Raw genomic sequence first — 15136 nt, 5'->3', positions numbered from 1 at the left:
ACAAGGAACCCTTTTCAGAATGCAAAATGTCTTTGAAGTGTTAGAAGTTTATATGAGCCGAAGTGAAATTCAGTATTAAAAAAAAAAAAAGGAAGCAAAAAAGTTAAAAACCCATTGAATAGTTGATATACAATATCCCTAGTCTTTAATCAGTTAAGAATTTTCTTTTCCTAATAAAGGCAGTTGGCAATAATTTTGATCGCTATTCCTCATGGGGAACAATTGTATCATAAGACAATGTGCTATTTCCATGCTTTTGATTTCCAGTTAAATGCATTTGGCAGCAATCAGGAAAATAAAGACTCAGATGAAGTTTAGGATTGAATGAAAATCTCCCATAATTACAAAAGTAAGATGATAAATAGAAATAACTTCAAAATTCCTTAAACAATTCACTGAGTAGTTTAAATGCCACCAGGGCAAGGGTTTAGAAATTGGTAGCAACATTTGGCAATGATTTCTTGGATATGACACCAAAAGCACGGCAACAAAAGAAAAAAAAACAGATAAATTGGACTTCGTCAAGATTAAAATCTTTTATGCCTCAAAGGACACTCTTAACAGAATGAAGAGGCAACCCACCTACATGAGAAAATATTGACAACTCATATATCTGATAAAGATTGATATCCAGAATATATAAAGAACTCCTATAATTCAACAACAAAATAAACACTCCAATTTAAAAATGGGCAAAGGAATTGAGCAGCTATTTTTCCTAAGACAATATACAAATGGCTCACCGGCACATAAAAAGATGCTCAACAATACTAATCATTAGAGAAATGCTGATCAAAACCACAATGAGCTATCACTTCACACCCATGAGGATGTCTAAAAAAAAAAAGGAAAATAATGAGTGTTGGGAAGGGTGTGGAGAAATTGGAACCCTGTGCTTTGCTGCTGGGGATGTAAAATGATACAGCTGCTGACCTCACACCATGTACAAAAATTAACTCAAAATTAACTAAAAAATTAACTCAAAAGACCTAAATGCAAGAGCCCAAACTACAAAAATCTCAGGAGAAAACACAGGAGTAAATCTTCATGACTATGGACCTGGCCATGGAGTCTTACTGGTAAAACATCAGAAATATAAGCAACAAACGAGAAAATGTTTGGACCTCAGCAATATTGAAAACTATTTGATTTCAAAAACCACTATCAAGAAAGTGAAAAGACAACCCATAAAAGAGTAGAAAATATTTGTAAATCATATATCTAATAAGTGACTCGCATCTAGAACATATAAAGAACTCTTACAACTCAATACTAAAAAGACAACCCAAACAAAAGTGAGCAAAGGGTCTGAATAAACATTTCTCTCAAGAAGACAAACGCCTAATAAGCACATGAAAAGATGTTCGAGATCCTCAGCTATCAGAGAATGCAAATCAAAACCACAGTGATATACCAGCTCGTCACCGAGTAAGATGGCTAACATAAAAAGCCAGATAATAACTAGTGTTCGCGAGAACGTAGATAAATCAGAGCCCCCTCACACTGCTGATGGAAACATAAAATGTAAAAGCACTCTGGAAACAGTCTGGCAGTTCCTCAAAAAGTTAAGTTTCCATTTGACTCAGCAATTCCACTCCTAGGTACATATCCCAGAGAAATGAAAACATATGTCCACACAAAAACCTGTACAACAAGCATTCATAGCGGCATTATTCATAATAGCCCCAAGTGGAAATGGCTCAAGCGTCCATCACCTAACGAGCAAGCAAAATGTAGTGCATTCATACAATGAATATCGTTCAGCAACAGAACGGAAGGAAGCAGGGATGTATGCTATGGCCTAGGTAAGCCTTGAGAAGCTTATGCCAAGTGAAGGAAAGTCTAGTCGCAAAGAGCACATAGCCTATGATTCCATTTGTCTGGAAGGCCCAGAACAGGCACATCTAGAGAGACAGAAAACCGATTTGTGGTTGCCTAGGGTTGGGAAGGATGGGAGGCGTGGGGTTTAAGCTAAAGGGTGGAGGGTTTCCTTCGGAGGTGATGAAAATGTTCTAAAATGACTGTGGTGATGGCTGCACAGCTCTGCGAATATACTAAAACCAGTGAATTGTACACTTTAAACGAGGAATTGTAGGGGATGTGAATTATATTTTAAGAAAGTTATAAAAAATAAAATAATTTTGAAAACAAAAAAACATTTACAGCTTTGTTTTTTGCCCTGAGAACTAAAATGCTACAAATGTACTAGTAGCTATCTGTTCTTCAGTCTCTTCCTGGCTGCAGTGTGGAGGATGGACTGGCAGGGAGCAAGAACAGGGAGCAGGAAGGCCAATTCCAGGAAGCAGGAGATTACTTCCGGAGTTCAGAGAAGAAGCAGGTAAGGGCAGTGAAGAGAATTTATTACACCAGGGCCATGAAGTAACAATATTCACATTCATAGCAGGACAACCTGAAATACGCAATGCTTTTCAGGTTACTGAATGGGTTGGACTATCCTTACTACTAATCTCCTTGCCCTTGTATGTAATTAAGTTGTCTGCAACACTAACCCAAGCTGAGTTAAAACTAAAATCTCGTATGTGGAAAAAGAAGAAAAAAATTCAGTCAGGAACACATTTAAAATATATATGTATATATATTTTTATTGATTTCAGAGAGGAAGAGGGAGAGAGATAAAAAAACATCAATGATGAGAGAGAATCATTGACTGGCTGCCTGCTGCAGGCCCCCAATGGGGATTGAGCCCCCAGTCCGAGCATGTGCCCTGACTAGGAATCAAACTATGTCCTCCTGATCTCCTGGTTCATAGGCCAACTGCTCAACCACTGAGCAACACCGGCCAGGCAAACAGATTTTTAATTTATCTTGCTTATTGTATGCTGCAAGGTTGTTGCCTTTCGTTTTTAATTATTTACTTATGTAAAGTAATTCATCTGTTCATCCATCTATCCATCCACCCACCCACCCATCCATCTAGTCAAGGAATAGTTATTGAGTACCTACTACAACTATGAGTTCCAACTATGGCAGGGGTGGGCAAACTTTATGACTCGAGGGCCACAATGGGTTCTTAAACTGGACCGGAGGGCCGGAACAAAAGCATGGATGGAGTGTTTGTGTGAACTAATATAAATTCAAAGTAAACATCATTACATAAAAGGGTACAGTCTTTTTTTTTTTTTTAGTTTTATTCATTTCAAACGGGCCGGATCCGGCCTGTGGGCCGTAGTTTGCCCACGGCTGAACTATGGGGATACGGCAGAGAACAAGTTTGACAGACTCTGCTCTCAAGTAGTTTACATTCCTTGGAGACAGATCAGCAACAAATGAACAAGAAAATACATCTAGTAAAAACTGGAAGACGAGCATACAGTAATGTCATAGAGGGTGCAAGAAGGCGTCTGTGAAGACAGCATGTAGCTCAGATAGGAGCACCAGGAAGAAGCCACTACGGGAAGAGGGGGGGAGAGCATTCCCAGCACAGGGAACAGCTAGCTCACTGTTTTGCCTGCAGACTCTGGAGTTCGTGCCATAAAATATTCCTCTGGAGATATTCAGGAAGCTGGAATCTAGCCCTTTCTTTTGAGATGCTCAACACAGCATCCATCTATGAATTCCTATGATGGTGCCCGTGTGACATAGTTTTCAAACATTTTTATAGGTGCAAGATTTTAATACTTCTGACAGTTGTGTCTTCCCACTTTGCAGTCAAGTGCTAAGGCATTTTTCTCCTTGATGTTGTTCTCTCTCTGTTGTTGTTTTTGTTGGTTGTTTTGTTGTTTTTTCATTGTCCTTCTTGTGGTTGGCTCCTTTGTTTTATTTTTACTTAATTTATTGGGGTGACATTAGTGAATAAAATTGTGTCGGTTTTAGGTGTACCACTCTATAATACATCATCTGTATGTTGTATTATGTGTCCATCACCCCAAGTCAAGTCTCCTTCCATCACCATTTATTCCCCCCATTTTCACCCTCTTCAACTTCCTTTGCCTTTGGAAATCACAATATGTACTGTTGTCTGTGCCTGAGTTAAACACACACATACCCCCACACACAAATCCATAAACACAGACAACAGTAAGGTTATTGCCTTTCTCTCCTGAGACTGTCTCATGACACTGAATCCAAATCTGGTGATTTAAAGCCAGCAAAGAAGGCCAGGGTTACATAACACAGCATATTGATGCTACTGTTCCATGCCGTTTTTTTATAAACCTTAAAACCTAGGTTTAAAAAAAGCCCAACATATTGCCTTCCAATACAATTAAGAACTATTAGATTTTTTTTTTCTTTTACTCTGGAACACATTTACTTACATAATTGTACATTCATTATTTTTAAAAACTGAACTCCACTGAGGAGAAGCCTTACCGAGCTTTCTAAGAAGCCATTAGGGTTTTGCTCTCGAGAAATTTTGTTTCAGAACAAATTTATGGGAAAAGTAATACCTTTAATAACACATCCTTTGGGGGCTTTAACACTTTGTTAAAAGGAGAGCAACAATAGTCAAGAAAGGTGAGATATCAGTTAAGGAAGTCTTAAACTTGGTTCTATCACAAAACACATCAATCCCATATAATGGAAAGGGGATCTTTGTAACAAGGACAGACATCCTGAACACTGTTGTTTGCATTCAGATCAATATAAGCTCCCCTGACTTTCACATTTTGTAAGAACATAGTCATCATAATAATTTTAAAAATCTGTAAGCTTTTGTTTCCAAAGAAGCAGATGGCGGGCTGCCTGCTGCAGGGCCAGCCCGGGGTTTAGAAGAGGCTTCCTACCCTCAAGCTGGAAACTTGTGAGCTGGCTTAGTTACCAGTCTTTGCCCACACCTGTCTGGGTTTCTGCAGCACATGTCCCCCTTGAAAGCAATGCCTGCCTTGATCTCTGGCTATATTTTGCCAGATCCATCCCCCTGGAGACTGAACTCTATTGTCCATGTCAGGCCCCAGCCGCCGGGAGAGCTTCTGCCTCAGTCTGGGGGAGGGACCATGGCATTGCCACTCACTGATAGACCTCTGCCAGGCTCCCGTGGCCCTCCCCGCCCACCAGACCAGATCTTCCTGACAGCAAGGCCGGGTTCCAGTTCAAGTTGCCTGCACCTCTTGGGCATTGTTACTTGGGCTCTGCGTTGCCTCTAAAGGGCCAGTCTTTATAGCCAAGATGACCCTCCTCTCCCCAAGCCCCCCTTTCCTGGCTAAAGTCTCACATCCTACTGATCCAGCAGCCACATCCCAGCACACTCCAAGGCCAAGCTACATATGACACCCACAGGACTTAGGAGTGGCGGCTGTGACTTGGGTCTGCATGTGTGTTTCACAAGAATAATAAAATGGTCTACATGTGTGGTCACAAAGAACCACACGTTTCTCTGCTGCTGTGACTCGGGCTGCCATATCCAAAGGTAAATGCCAACATTTCCTCCTCTTCTTTGGCTCTCTTCCTTACAATTACAGAACTGTACGGCCATGTCAGGCCTGGGCGCTTACCATAAAGTGCCCATCAGGTCGTATAAGAGGGCAGCTTCACGCCAGTCTTTCAATTGTTTTTCAAGTATTTCTAAAGCATTCTTCCCCCTCCCCCACCCCTCTCTATTTCTCTCTCTCCCACATTATGTAGCTACATTTTGAGGACACAGTCCATGTGTTCTGATTTCTTTGACATCACTTCCCAACACTGCTCTGTGGAGAAGGGCTCTCTGCTTATGATTTGTATCGAGTGGAATGTTGGTTGCATTCAGGTCCTTATTGTCAATGAGCTGATCAAGCTTCATGTGGGCTGTGACAAAAGGGAACACAGTGCATCTATCTTCCAAACAGCCCTGGAACATTCAGAGCTCTGCAAGTCCAGAGCCTAAAGCAGTGGTTCTCAACCTTCCTAATACCGCGACCCCTTAATACAGTTCTTCATGTTGTGGTGACCCCCAATTTCACTGTTACAAATTGAACATAATTAAAGCATAGTGATTAATCACAAAAACAATATGTAATTATGTATGTGTTTTCCGATGGTCTAAGGCGACCCCTGTGAAAGGGTCGTTCGACCCCCAAAGGGGTCGCGACCCACAGGTTGAGAACCGCTGGCCTAAAGTAATAAAGAACCCCCCAGAATTCACAGGTTCTCCTTGGACTTCAATGAGATATTGGCAACGCTAAATGGCTTCTAGGACTCGATACAGCATTGCCCTCACATACCATCCCTTTTTTCCTAAATCCACTATGTCTTAAAAGATTCCTGCCTATTACAGAGGTGGTTGTTGATGGTGAAAAATTGCTAGTCGGGTAGAGGCAAGACAGGGACTGAGGCAGGGACACTGCCTTTGCCAGCCGAATCCCTCTGACTTGGACATCAGTAGGAAAGACAGGCCTTTCTAGAAGTTCTTTTATAAGTCACTGCTTAGAGATGATGCTAGCAAAAATGTTTTAGAACTTGATCCTATATGTTTTGAAGGAGATTATGGCTCACGTCCCCTCACAAGGACAAGGGAGGCTAAACACGGAGCTGCATTTCAGGGGTTGCTCCTGTGAGACAGGATACGGAGGGAAGGTCACAGGTGAGTTGGGAGGGGTGTTCACCTGAGAGTTGCCCGAGAAGACATTCATCCAGGGGAGGAGGAATGCAGCCCACTGGTGGGCTCTGCATTAGGGCCACGTGGTATCGCTTTCTTTTGGTTACAGGACCCTTTCATCAGCCCTTCCCCAGGGTTCCCGTGTTCTTTGGGGCACCAAGCCCAGTAAGTCTAGGTAAGTGTAGCCGTGGTGACTGGTACAGGAAAGGACGTGGACCTAACCTCGTGTAGTCAGGCTAAAGCCCAAGGAGGTTGAGAAAGTTGAGCTTTCTCTTCTGGAAAATGTAGGGTAGAGCAGCAAGCCTCCTAAACACGGGATCCACAACTCCGAGGAACAAAGGTTGAGGAGGAGAATGAGAAACTGTTAAAGCCTCTGAATCAAGGCTTATGTGAACCCGTGTTTCTCCTGGCCTTTTATGTCATCCAAATGGATGAATCTCTTTGATTATTTAAGCCAGTTAATGTTAAATGTTGGGTTTTCTGTGACTTGCAAATTAAGCCTCTTAACTTACAAAGCATTCTTGGTAGGGAAGCCAAGTACAAAGGCCGGAAGAAAGATGGGCTCCCACTGCAAGCTAAAGAAGGAAGGCCGGTGGTCCAAGTTATGGAAAGAAGAAACAATTTGTGAGGTGCAGAGCAGGTGATTTAAGACACCAGTGTGTCTGCAGGCAGGCAGCAGGACGCTCATTTTGGGCAGAGCTCTTTACGGCCTGCCAGGCCAGGGCGGGTCTCTGAGGAGTCATGCCAGGACAAACACAATCGTCAGTGAGGTGCGGAGTGCATAACTAACCATATGTCAGCCGTGCTGGGAGTGACCAAAGTTCCAGGGATGTGACAAGGTGAGGCAAACGCCTCACAGGTGTGCACATGGTGAGAGTTAGGTGGAGGGGCAGTGGAGTGTTAGCTGCCAGTCCCCAGGCAATTACGACACTCTCATGACTCAGGATAGACTGGGTAAAATGTAAGTCTGTCGGACAGAACACAGGGGCGGTGGGGGCGGGTTATAAAAGGTATAAACTGGCCCTGGCCGGTGTGGCTCAGTGGTAGGGCACTGGCCTGTGTACCAAAGGGTTGTGGTTTCCCTTTCAGTCAAGGACACATACCTGGGTGGCAGGCTCATTCCCTGGCCTAGTCAGAGTGTGTGTAGGAGGCAACCAATTGATGTCTCTCTCTCACATAGATCTCTCTCTCTGTCTCTCTTTCTCCTTCCCTTCCTCTCTCTGAAAAAGCAATGGAAAAAAATATCCTCAGGTGAGGATTAACAAAAACAAAACAAACAAAAAAGGTATAAACTGAATAGAGGAATGTTGGACTTTCAGAAAAAAAAAACAAAAAAAACCCCAAGCTAAAATAAATGGCAGCAAAGTCTTAATACTAACACTGTATGAACCTTCCCAGGCTAGGGGTGCTGGTCGTACTGGTGGGCTGAACTACAGTTGGTGTCTGAAGATGCGATCCCACTAATGCCACCAAAATATCTGTCAGCTGTTCTCATATCCCCAACCCAGAGGCCTGGAAAGTGGTAAAAGGCAAGTGGAGAACCCTTGCTTTAGTATTTCAAGACACGTTTTCCAATTAGAAAATTAATTAGGAAGTGTTCTGGAATGTGAATACATCTGAAGAGTGAAGGGGAGGCAAATATCAAAGGGAGTGAGAAAGGTATGAGGTATAGAGAAAGCAGTGATTTTAGATTCAAGAAAGCAACATCTCATCAAATAACGGATACATTTTCTCTTATGTCCACTTGTAATGAGCTAAGACCAATTACTAATTATTAGAAGTACTACACATTTTATGACATTTCTTATAATCTAGGTGGACTGCATTCTATTACTAGTAGCTAGTGCTTATTGAGTGCTCTCTGTGTGCATAGCACTTTGCTAAGTATTTGACATACATCCTCTTATTTTATTCCTACACCATCTCTATAGGTATGTAGTGTTATTATCATTGTAATTTCAGTAGAGAAAGCTACAAGTAGGGGAAATGAAGAAACTTGCTAACACATCCAGTACAAAGACTGAGCTTTGAAAACTGCAGAAGACAAGAACAAAAAGGATATCTTGGGGGAATGTCATCCTTGCCATGGTAAGCTCTCAAATGCCAATTTGAACCATCGCCAACATTTAAAACAGAAATTATTTAAATAATTCTCATAAGCAAATAAAATAAATACGGCATAGCATTTCCCACACGATCTGGATAAAACATGTGAGCTGAACAGTCATAGCAAGGCTAACATTATTGTAGAATAGATACAGACAACTGCAAGGAGAATGATATAGAGGAATTGTTATAAGGCAAACACCCTTATAACACTATCCAGATCAAGAAACAGGAATTGGGCATCCATCCAAGGCCCTCCCTTGGCCCCATCTCATCACATCCTCTCCCTTCCTTAAAGGAACCACTGGCCTGACTTTATGGCCATCGCTCCATTGCTTTTCCTTATAGTTCTATCACCCAAGTCTGCATCCCGAAATACTGCAATTGAAGGTTGTCTTTTTTTCTGATTGAACTGTTAGGTCTATTTTAGTTCATTTGTTTTATTTTTTAATATATTTTTATTTAGTTAGTTATTATTTTTAAATTGAATTTATTGGGGTGACATTGGTTAATAAAATTATATAGGTCTCAGGCGTACAATTCTATACTACATCATCTGTATGTTGTATTGTGTGTTCACCACCAAAAGTCAAGTTTCCTTCCATCACCATTTATCCCTTCTTTACTTCTCCTACCTCTTCCTACCCCTCTTCCCCTCTGGTTAATCACCACACAGTTTTCTGTCTATGAAGTGTTTGTTTGTTGCTTAATCCTTTCCCTTTTATCAGCCAGCCCCCCTACCCACACCCTTCTGACAGCTGTCAGTCTGTTCTCTGTATCTGTGAGTCTGTTCCTATTTTGTTAGTTTATTTTGTTCATTAGATTCCACATATAAGTGAAATCATATGGTACTTGTCTTTCTCTGACTGGCTTACTTCACTTAGCATAATACTCTCCAGGTATTATAATACTCTCACTCATGCAATCATGAAAGGCAAAATGTCCTCTTTTTTTATGGCTAAGTAGTAGTCCAATTTGTAAATGTACAACTTTTTTAACCACTCATTTACTGATGGGCACTTGGGCTGCTTCCAAATCTTGGCTATTGTAAATAATCCACAATGAACGTAGGGGTGGGTATATCCTTTCAAATTAGCGCTTCAGGTTTCTTCGGATTCCAGAAGTGGAATCACTAAGAGAACCCTCGTGCACTGCTGGTGGGAATGCAGATTGCTGCAGCCACCGTGGAAAGCTGTATGGCGGTACCTCAAAAAATTACAAATGGGTCGGTTCGGTCCATTTTAATCTACAGGTTCTCTCTCCATTCATTCTCTCCCTTTGTTTTTCTTGTAAACATGATTTATGAGGAAACTGAGTCTTGTAAACCCATGAACTGGCAAAGTTGCCCCTAGCCTCAATTTTTCTGATTGCATCAATGCCGATATTCACACTAGTTCGTATGAACCAAGCCATAAAGAGGATAGCAGGTCGATTTAAATGCAAACACCTGGTCTGCCAAACCCCACACGCGCATTAAAACTCCATTCCTCTAACAAGAACCACGGGGTTCTCATTATTATTACAAAAGCTCTGACAGAGTTGCTTTGAGGTAATCCGTTTCTTTCTTCCCTCTTCTTGCTGCCTTATACACATATCTCACAGAATATTGGGTAAAGGGGATGTGCACGCTATATACATCAGGAAGGCAAAAAAAATAATAATAATAATCAAAATTAAAAGAAAACCAAAAAAGGGATTTTTCTTGGGAAGGAAATGGAGAGGTTCAGCAACCTGTACCTGGCCCTTCGATTATTTGTAAGTTTTGGCACTTTTCTTTCTTTAAGAGACAGTAAGATGCAGCTACCAGCAGAAAAGAGATAGATGGAGGGAAAGCAAAATCAATAAAGGGGCGATATGAAACTAACACCGTTTTTTTTTTTAGAACATTGTGAAAAGCCATATTCACTCCCCGCCTCCCCCATTTACTCTCACCACCACATTCTTTTCAAGCTGTAGTTTCTAAGCAATGGCCTTCAGGCATGGAATAAAAATAGCTTTGCAGTTAAACCTACTTGCTGTAAGAACTTGAGGCAAGTTATTTAACGCAAGTTTCCTGACATGAGCAGTGAGGATAATATATACCTTACCAGGTTGCTGGGGGCTCCAATGAGATAATAGCTATAAAGGGTCACATAGTAAATGCATAGCAAATGTCAGTCTCTTTGCTCTGCCTCTTCCCTGCCAAGTTGTATCAGTTTTCCTTGAAATATGTTGACTTTAACAATTCAAGACATTGAAAATCAAAAGTTCAAATACAGGACATCAAAAATTCTGAATTTCCATTCACCCTATGCAGCATGAACCTTTTGACAGTGTTCCTGTGAATTTATATATTTAGCAATATGCTATGCATAAACTTAAAGAACCAGTAGCAACACTCCTTCACATTATTTCCCACATTCTTCTATCCGCTCTAAAACCTTGTTGATTTGGCATTTAATTTTTTATTTTATTTTTTAAAATATATTTTTATTGATTTCAGAGAGGAAGGGAGAGGGAGGAAGAGATAGAGATAGAGATAGAGAGAGAGAGAGATAGAGATAGAGATAGAGAGAGAGAGAGAGAGAGAGAGAGAGAGACATCAAGGATGAGAGAGACACATCAACTGGTTGCCTCCTGCATGCACCCTGACCAGGGCTGGAGATCAAGCCTGCAACCAAGGCATGTGCCCTTGACCAGAATCAAGCCCAGGACCCTACAGTCCGCAGGCTGATGCTCTACCCACTGAGCCAAACCAGCTAGGGCGGTTTAGCATTTGGAGCCTGGAGAACTATTTCAAACCTAGTTTTACAGGGAAAGAAAGTGAAGCTCAGAGTGACTTGCCCAAGAACACTCAGCCAGTCAACAGCGAAGAATAGACAACAGTCTCTAACACTGGCTGCAAATTGCCTACAGGGCCAATAGGATGAGAGCAAAGATAGAGGCTTAAATGGGGAGCACAGCTGTTCTAAACTGTCAACTCCAGCTCACAGTTACCACGTGGGAAAGAGGGCCAAGTGTTGCTAAACAGTGGTTCTCAGCCTTGGCTGCACATTGGAATCACCTGGGAATCTTTTTTAAATCCTGATTTCTGGGCCTTATCCTCGGGAAATTCTTTTTCTTTGTTATGGGGTTCTGGAGGGTGAGGCCCAGAAATCAGGATTTTAAAAAGATTCCCAGGTGATTCTAATGTGCAGCCAAAGTTGAGAACCACTGCTCTAGGAAGACTTCAGCAAGGGATTGCCCGAACCTGTGACACCACGCCATTTATTTCAAGTAAGGGGTAGTTACAATAAGATATTTTGAGAAAGTGACCACAATCACATAACTTTTAATGCCAAAGTGTATTGATACAATTGTTCTATTCTGCTATGTTACTGTTTATCTCTGTGTTTAGTTTATAAATTAAACTTTATCACAGGCATGTATGTAGAGGAAAAAACATCGTATATCAAGGATTCGGTACTATCTGTGGTTTGAGGCATTCACTGGGGGTCCTGGAACATAGCCCCACAGGATGGAGGGAGACTACTGTATGCTGAATATCCTTACAGTGCTTTGTACAAAGCAGGGAGTGCAGTAACCATTTTAGAAACACTGTCCTTTTATACTGAAAACTTGTGGCTCAGACATAAATAAAATATCTTTGTAGAACTCTACTGCATCCACACTTTATAGCCAGGCCTCACTTCCCTGGCTCCTCAAAACATCTTCCCCACAACTACTTTTCCCCTACTACTACTTTCTGCTTGCTTTGAGGTTTCCTCCTTTAAGTACTCAAATCATCCCCAGAGACAACACTGATTCTAGGAGGCCACTGTTAACTATTCATCTCTTACAGAAACTTGTTTCAGGGGAGTTGGTCTTTTTCTAGGAGTGAGGTTAATTAATCAGATCTGATGGTTATCACTGGAGAGACGCAGAGAGCGGGGCTATCAGTCAACAGACACTGTCCAAATATTTAAGTTGTGATAAAACTGATTAAACGCTGGCTTTCCAGTAACCAAGGCTAATTTTGAGTGTGGGAGTCCTAAAGTTTTATTTCACATTTTGTTTTTCTTCAGCCACCCTCATTTTCAGCCTTCTATTTTTAGTCAGGTCAAAAAAAAAAGAAAGAAAGAAAAGAAAAATTAAACTTCATTTTACTTTTATTGGCCTGGCCAGCACTAGAGGCATTCAATAAAATGTTGGCCAAATGAATAAAGAAATCAATTTTTACTTTTGCTTAAAAACAAGTGCAATTACTGAAAGGGTAAACTATGACAGTCTTATAAGACAGCCTAAATTTGCACAATAATGGGATATGGTCTTACCTCAAACTAGCTATAGTTTAAATGTCAGCTGAGTCATTTCAATTAGCATACTTTGGATATAGCCTTTCTAACCTGTATAAATATATCGTCAAAGGCAAGTCAAGAGTTGCAAACCAAGCCCTCACATTTATGTCACATGGTCATCTGTAGTCAGGCGTCAGAAAGCCAAGACAGTCTTGAATTCCAGGAAACATTAAATAAAGGAAAACTAATGACAGCCGTTTCCACCGTGAAAACAATGGTGTCTCCTGTTTTGGATGATGCCGTGGTAGCTCACAGGTACTTAACACTCCAATTTCTTTACCAAAAGAGAAAAAGCCATTCCTAAACTCTTACTGGGAGTGCTTCTCGCATAAGCACTTTGTAACACACTCATAACATCTACTAGCTTTAGCATAACATAACATATGCTCAAAGAACTCCCCATAGAAAGCCACTTTCTAACTCCTGTGAGAAGGAGAAAGACAGGGAATAGGTTACATACAGTAATCAAGAGGCGCTGGGGCCCCACATTTTTCCTGTTTGAGTATATTTTGTGGTAAGACTTAAAGCAACGCTCTCCCCTCTGTGGAAAGCTACGGTGCACATGCTTACTTTGTCTTTACATAAATAATCTTGTGTTAAATTTTTGAAAATGACATTTCAACATTTCAAGAAGCCGACATTCAAAACGCTTTTTACGCATAAAAGGATCCTAGACATTTGCTTATTGGTTTTAAAAAACCCTGCTTTTTAGACCAGCAGCAACAAATATTTTGTGACTATATTGTGGTAAAATAAAAGGGCCCACGGATTTGTTAAAGAACCGGAACAAAGTAACACGGAAGCCTGCCATCCACCCTCTCCGATCACTGGTCCCCACTAGAAAGAGGATAAACGCGGCCAGAGCAGGGCCCGCGGAGCCCTTTTCCTGACCTTAAACCGAGCCCCAAGGTACAGGGCAGCTCCAAGCCCGTGGCTGTTGTTAAATGTTTATCTGCAGCGTAAACGGGTGTTGTTTGGGCTGGCAGTGCTCCTAAAGGGCCGGTGAGAAAGCAGGGGGGACCAGGCAAGTGCTTCCCCCCCCCCCCCAGGCACGGTGCTGCGCGCGGACAGGGGGGGCGGCAGAGGCTCTGGGAACCCACGCGCGGGGCACCTGCGCGGGGGCCCTCATGCGTCCCCTGCTTCTGAGCAGGGGCTGTCCCTGTTGTTAACTGTGACACGATCCTGGGGGGTACGGGTGGAGGAGGATTCACCCCGCGCCCCAAGAATCCTTCCGGGAGGAGCGGCGGACTGTTCTGGACCCAGCGGCCCAGGAATGACGTGCGCAGGTCAGAGCGGCGGACCTGCGCCCCCCCCCCCCCCCCGCCAGTGACTGGGGGTGACTGGTGCCCAGGGATGGAAGCCGGGGGTACCCCGCCCCCGCCCGCTCTCCCACCCGAGGGCAGTGACGTCAGCGAGCGCAAACATCGGGGCGGCGGGTCCACGTGGACCGCGGGCTGAGAGCTGGCGGGAGGGCGCCGAGGAGGGGCCGCGCGGGCGCGCACCGGGCGGCGGCCCTTACCTGGTTCCTGCGGTACCAGGCGCCCGACAGGGAGCCGTTGCCGGCGCCCAGCGCCCCGTACGTGAAGTTCCGGGACAGCTCGTCCAGGGCGGCGCCCCCGGGGCCTGCCATCGGGTCTCGCTCCGGCACGGGCTCCCGCCTCCCGGGGCTGCTCCGCGAGGCTCGAGCTGGAGGCGCGCCCGCCGAGGCCGCGCTGCCTCCGCTTCCTGCTGCCGCCGGCCGGGCGGGTGCTCCGGGCCACCTGGCTCCCGCCCCGCCCGCCCCGCCCGCCCCGCAGGTGCGCTGCCGCCCCGCCCGCCCCGCCTCCCCCCTCCCGCGCCGGTGCCCGCGGGGAGCCCCGCCCGCCCCGCATCCTCGCGGGCCGCTCCGCCCGGGCTGGTCACCGCGCGGGCCAGGGGGTCCGGACCTGTCAGGGCGGCGACGAGACCCTCGCCAAAGGCCCGCCCGGCCCTGCTGGTGGCGCTGAGCCAGTGTTTGCTTGCGGGGTGAATGGGGAGGAGGGGAGACACAGGCTGACCAAAGCAGCTGCCTTCGCCAGTCCCACCTGGCAGGTCCAGCTCCCTATCGCTCAGTCGTGCTTCTCACTTGTGTTTTTAAATTGTTTGCATGTGGAAAAGTCGCGAGTTCCCCAAATACTGTAAGCAGCCCGAGGATGAAGGTTGG

The 15136-nt window shown here is 43.9% G+C and overlaps 1 protein-coding gene across 2 annotated transcripts in view; it reads right to left on the bottom strand.

Moving 5' to 3' along the window:
• NIPAL2 (NIPA like domain containing 2) overlaps positions 1–14726 on the bottom strand; it is a 64119-nt gene extending 49393 nt beyond the window's left edge. Inside the window, exon 1 of one of the 2 annotated variants that reach the window (XM_059672137.1) lies at positions 14474–14726. In XM_059672137.1, coding sequence (XP_059528120.1) covers positions 14474–14584 — 111 coding nt within the window. In that variant the 5' untranslated portion in view covers positions 14585–14726. The remainder of the gene's footprint in view (positions 1–14473) is intronic. The other variant, XM_059672136.1, reaches the window with a different exon arrangement.
• Positions 14727–15136: the final 410 nt, after the last annotated feature.

This window comes from Myotis daubentonii, chromosome 17 (assembly GCF_963259705.1).
Source record: "Myotis daubentonii chromosome 17, mMyoDau2.1, whole genome shotgun sequence".
Lineage (NCBI taxonomy): Eukaryota > Metazoa > Chordata > Mammalia > Chiroptera > Vespertilionidae > Myotis > Myotis daubentonii.
This window is presented reverse-complemented; position numbering and strand designations above follow the sequence as displayed.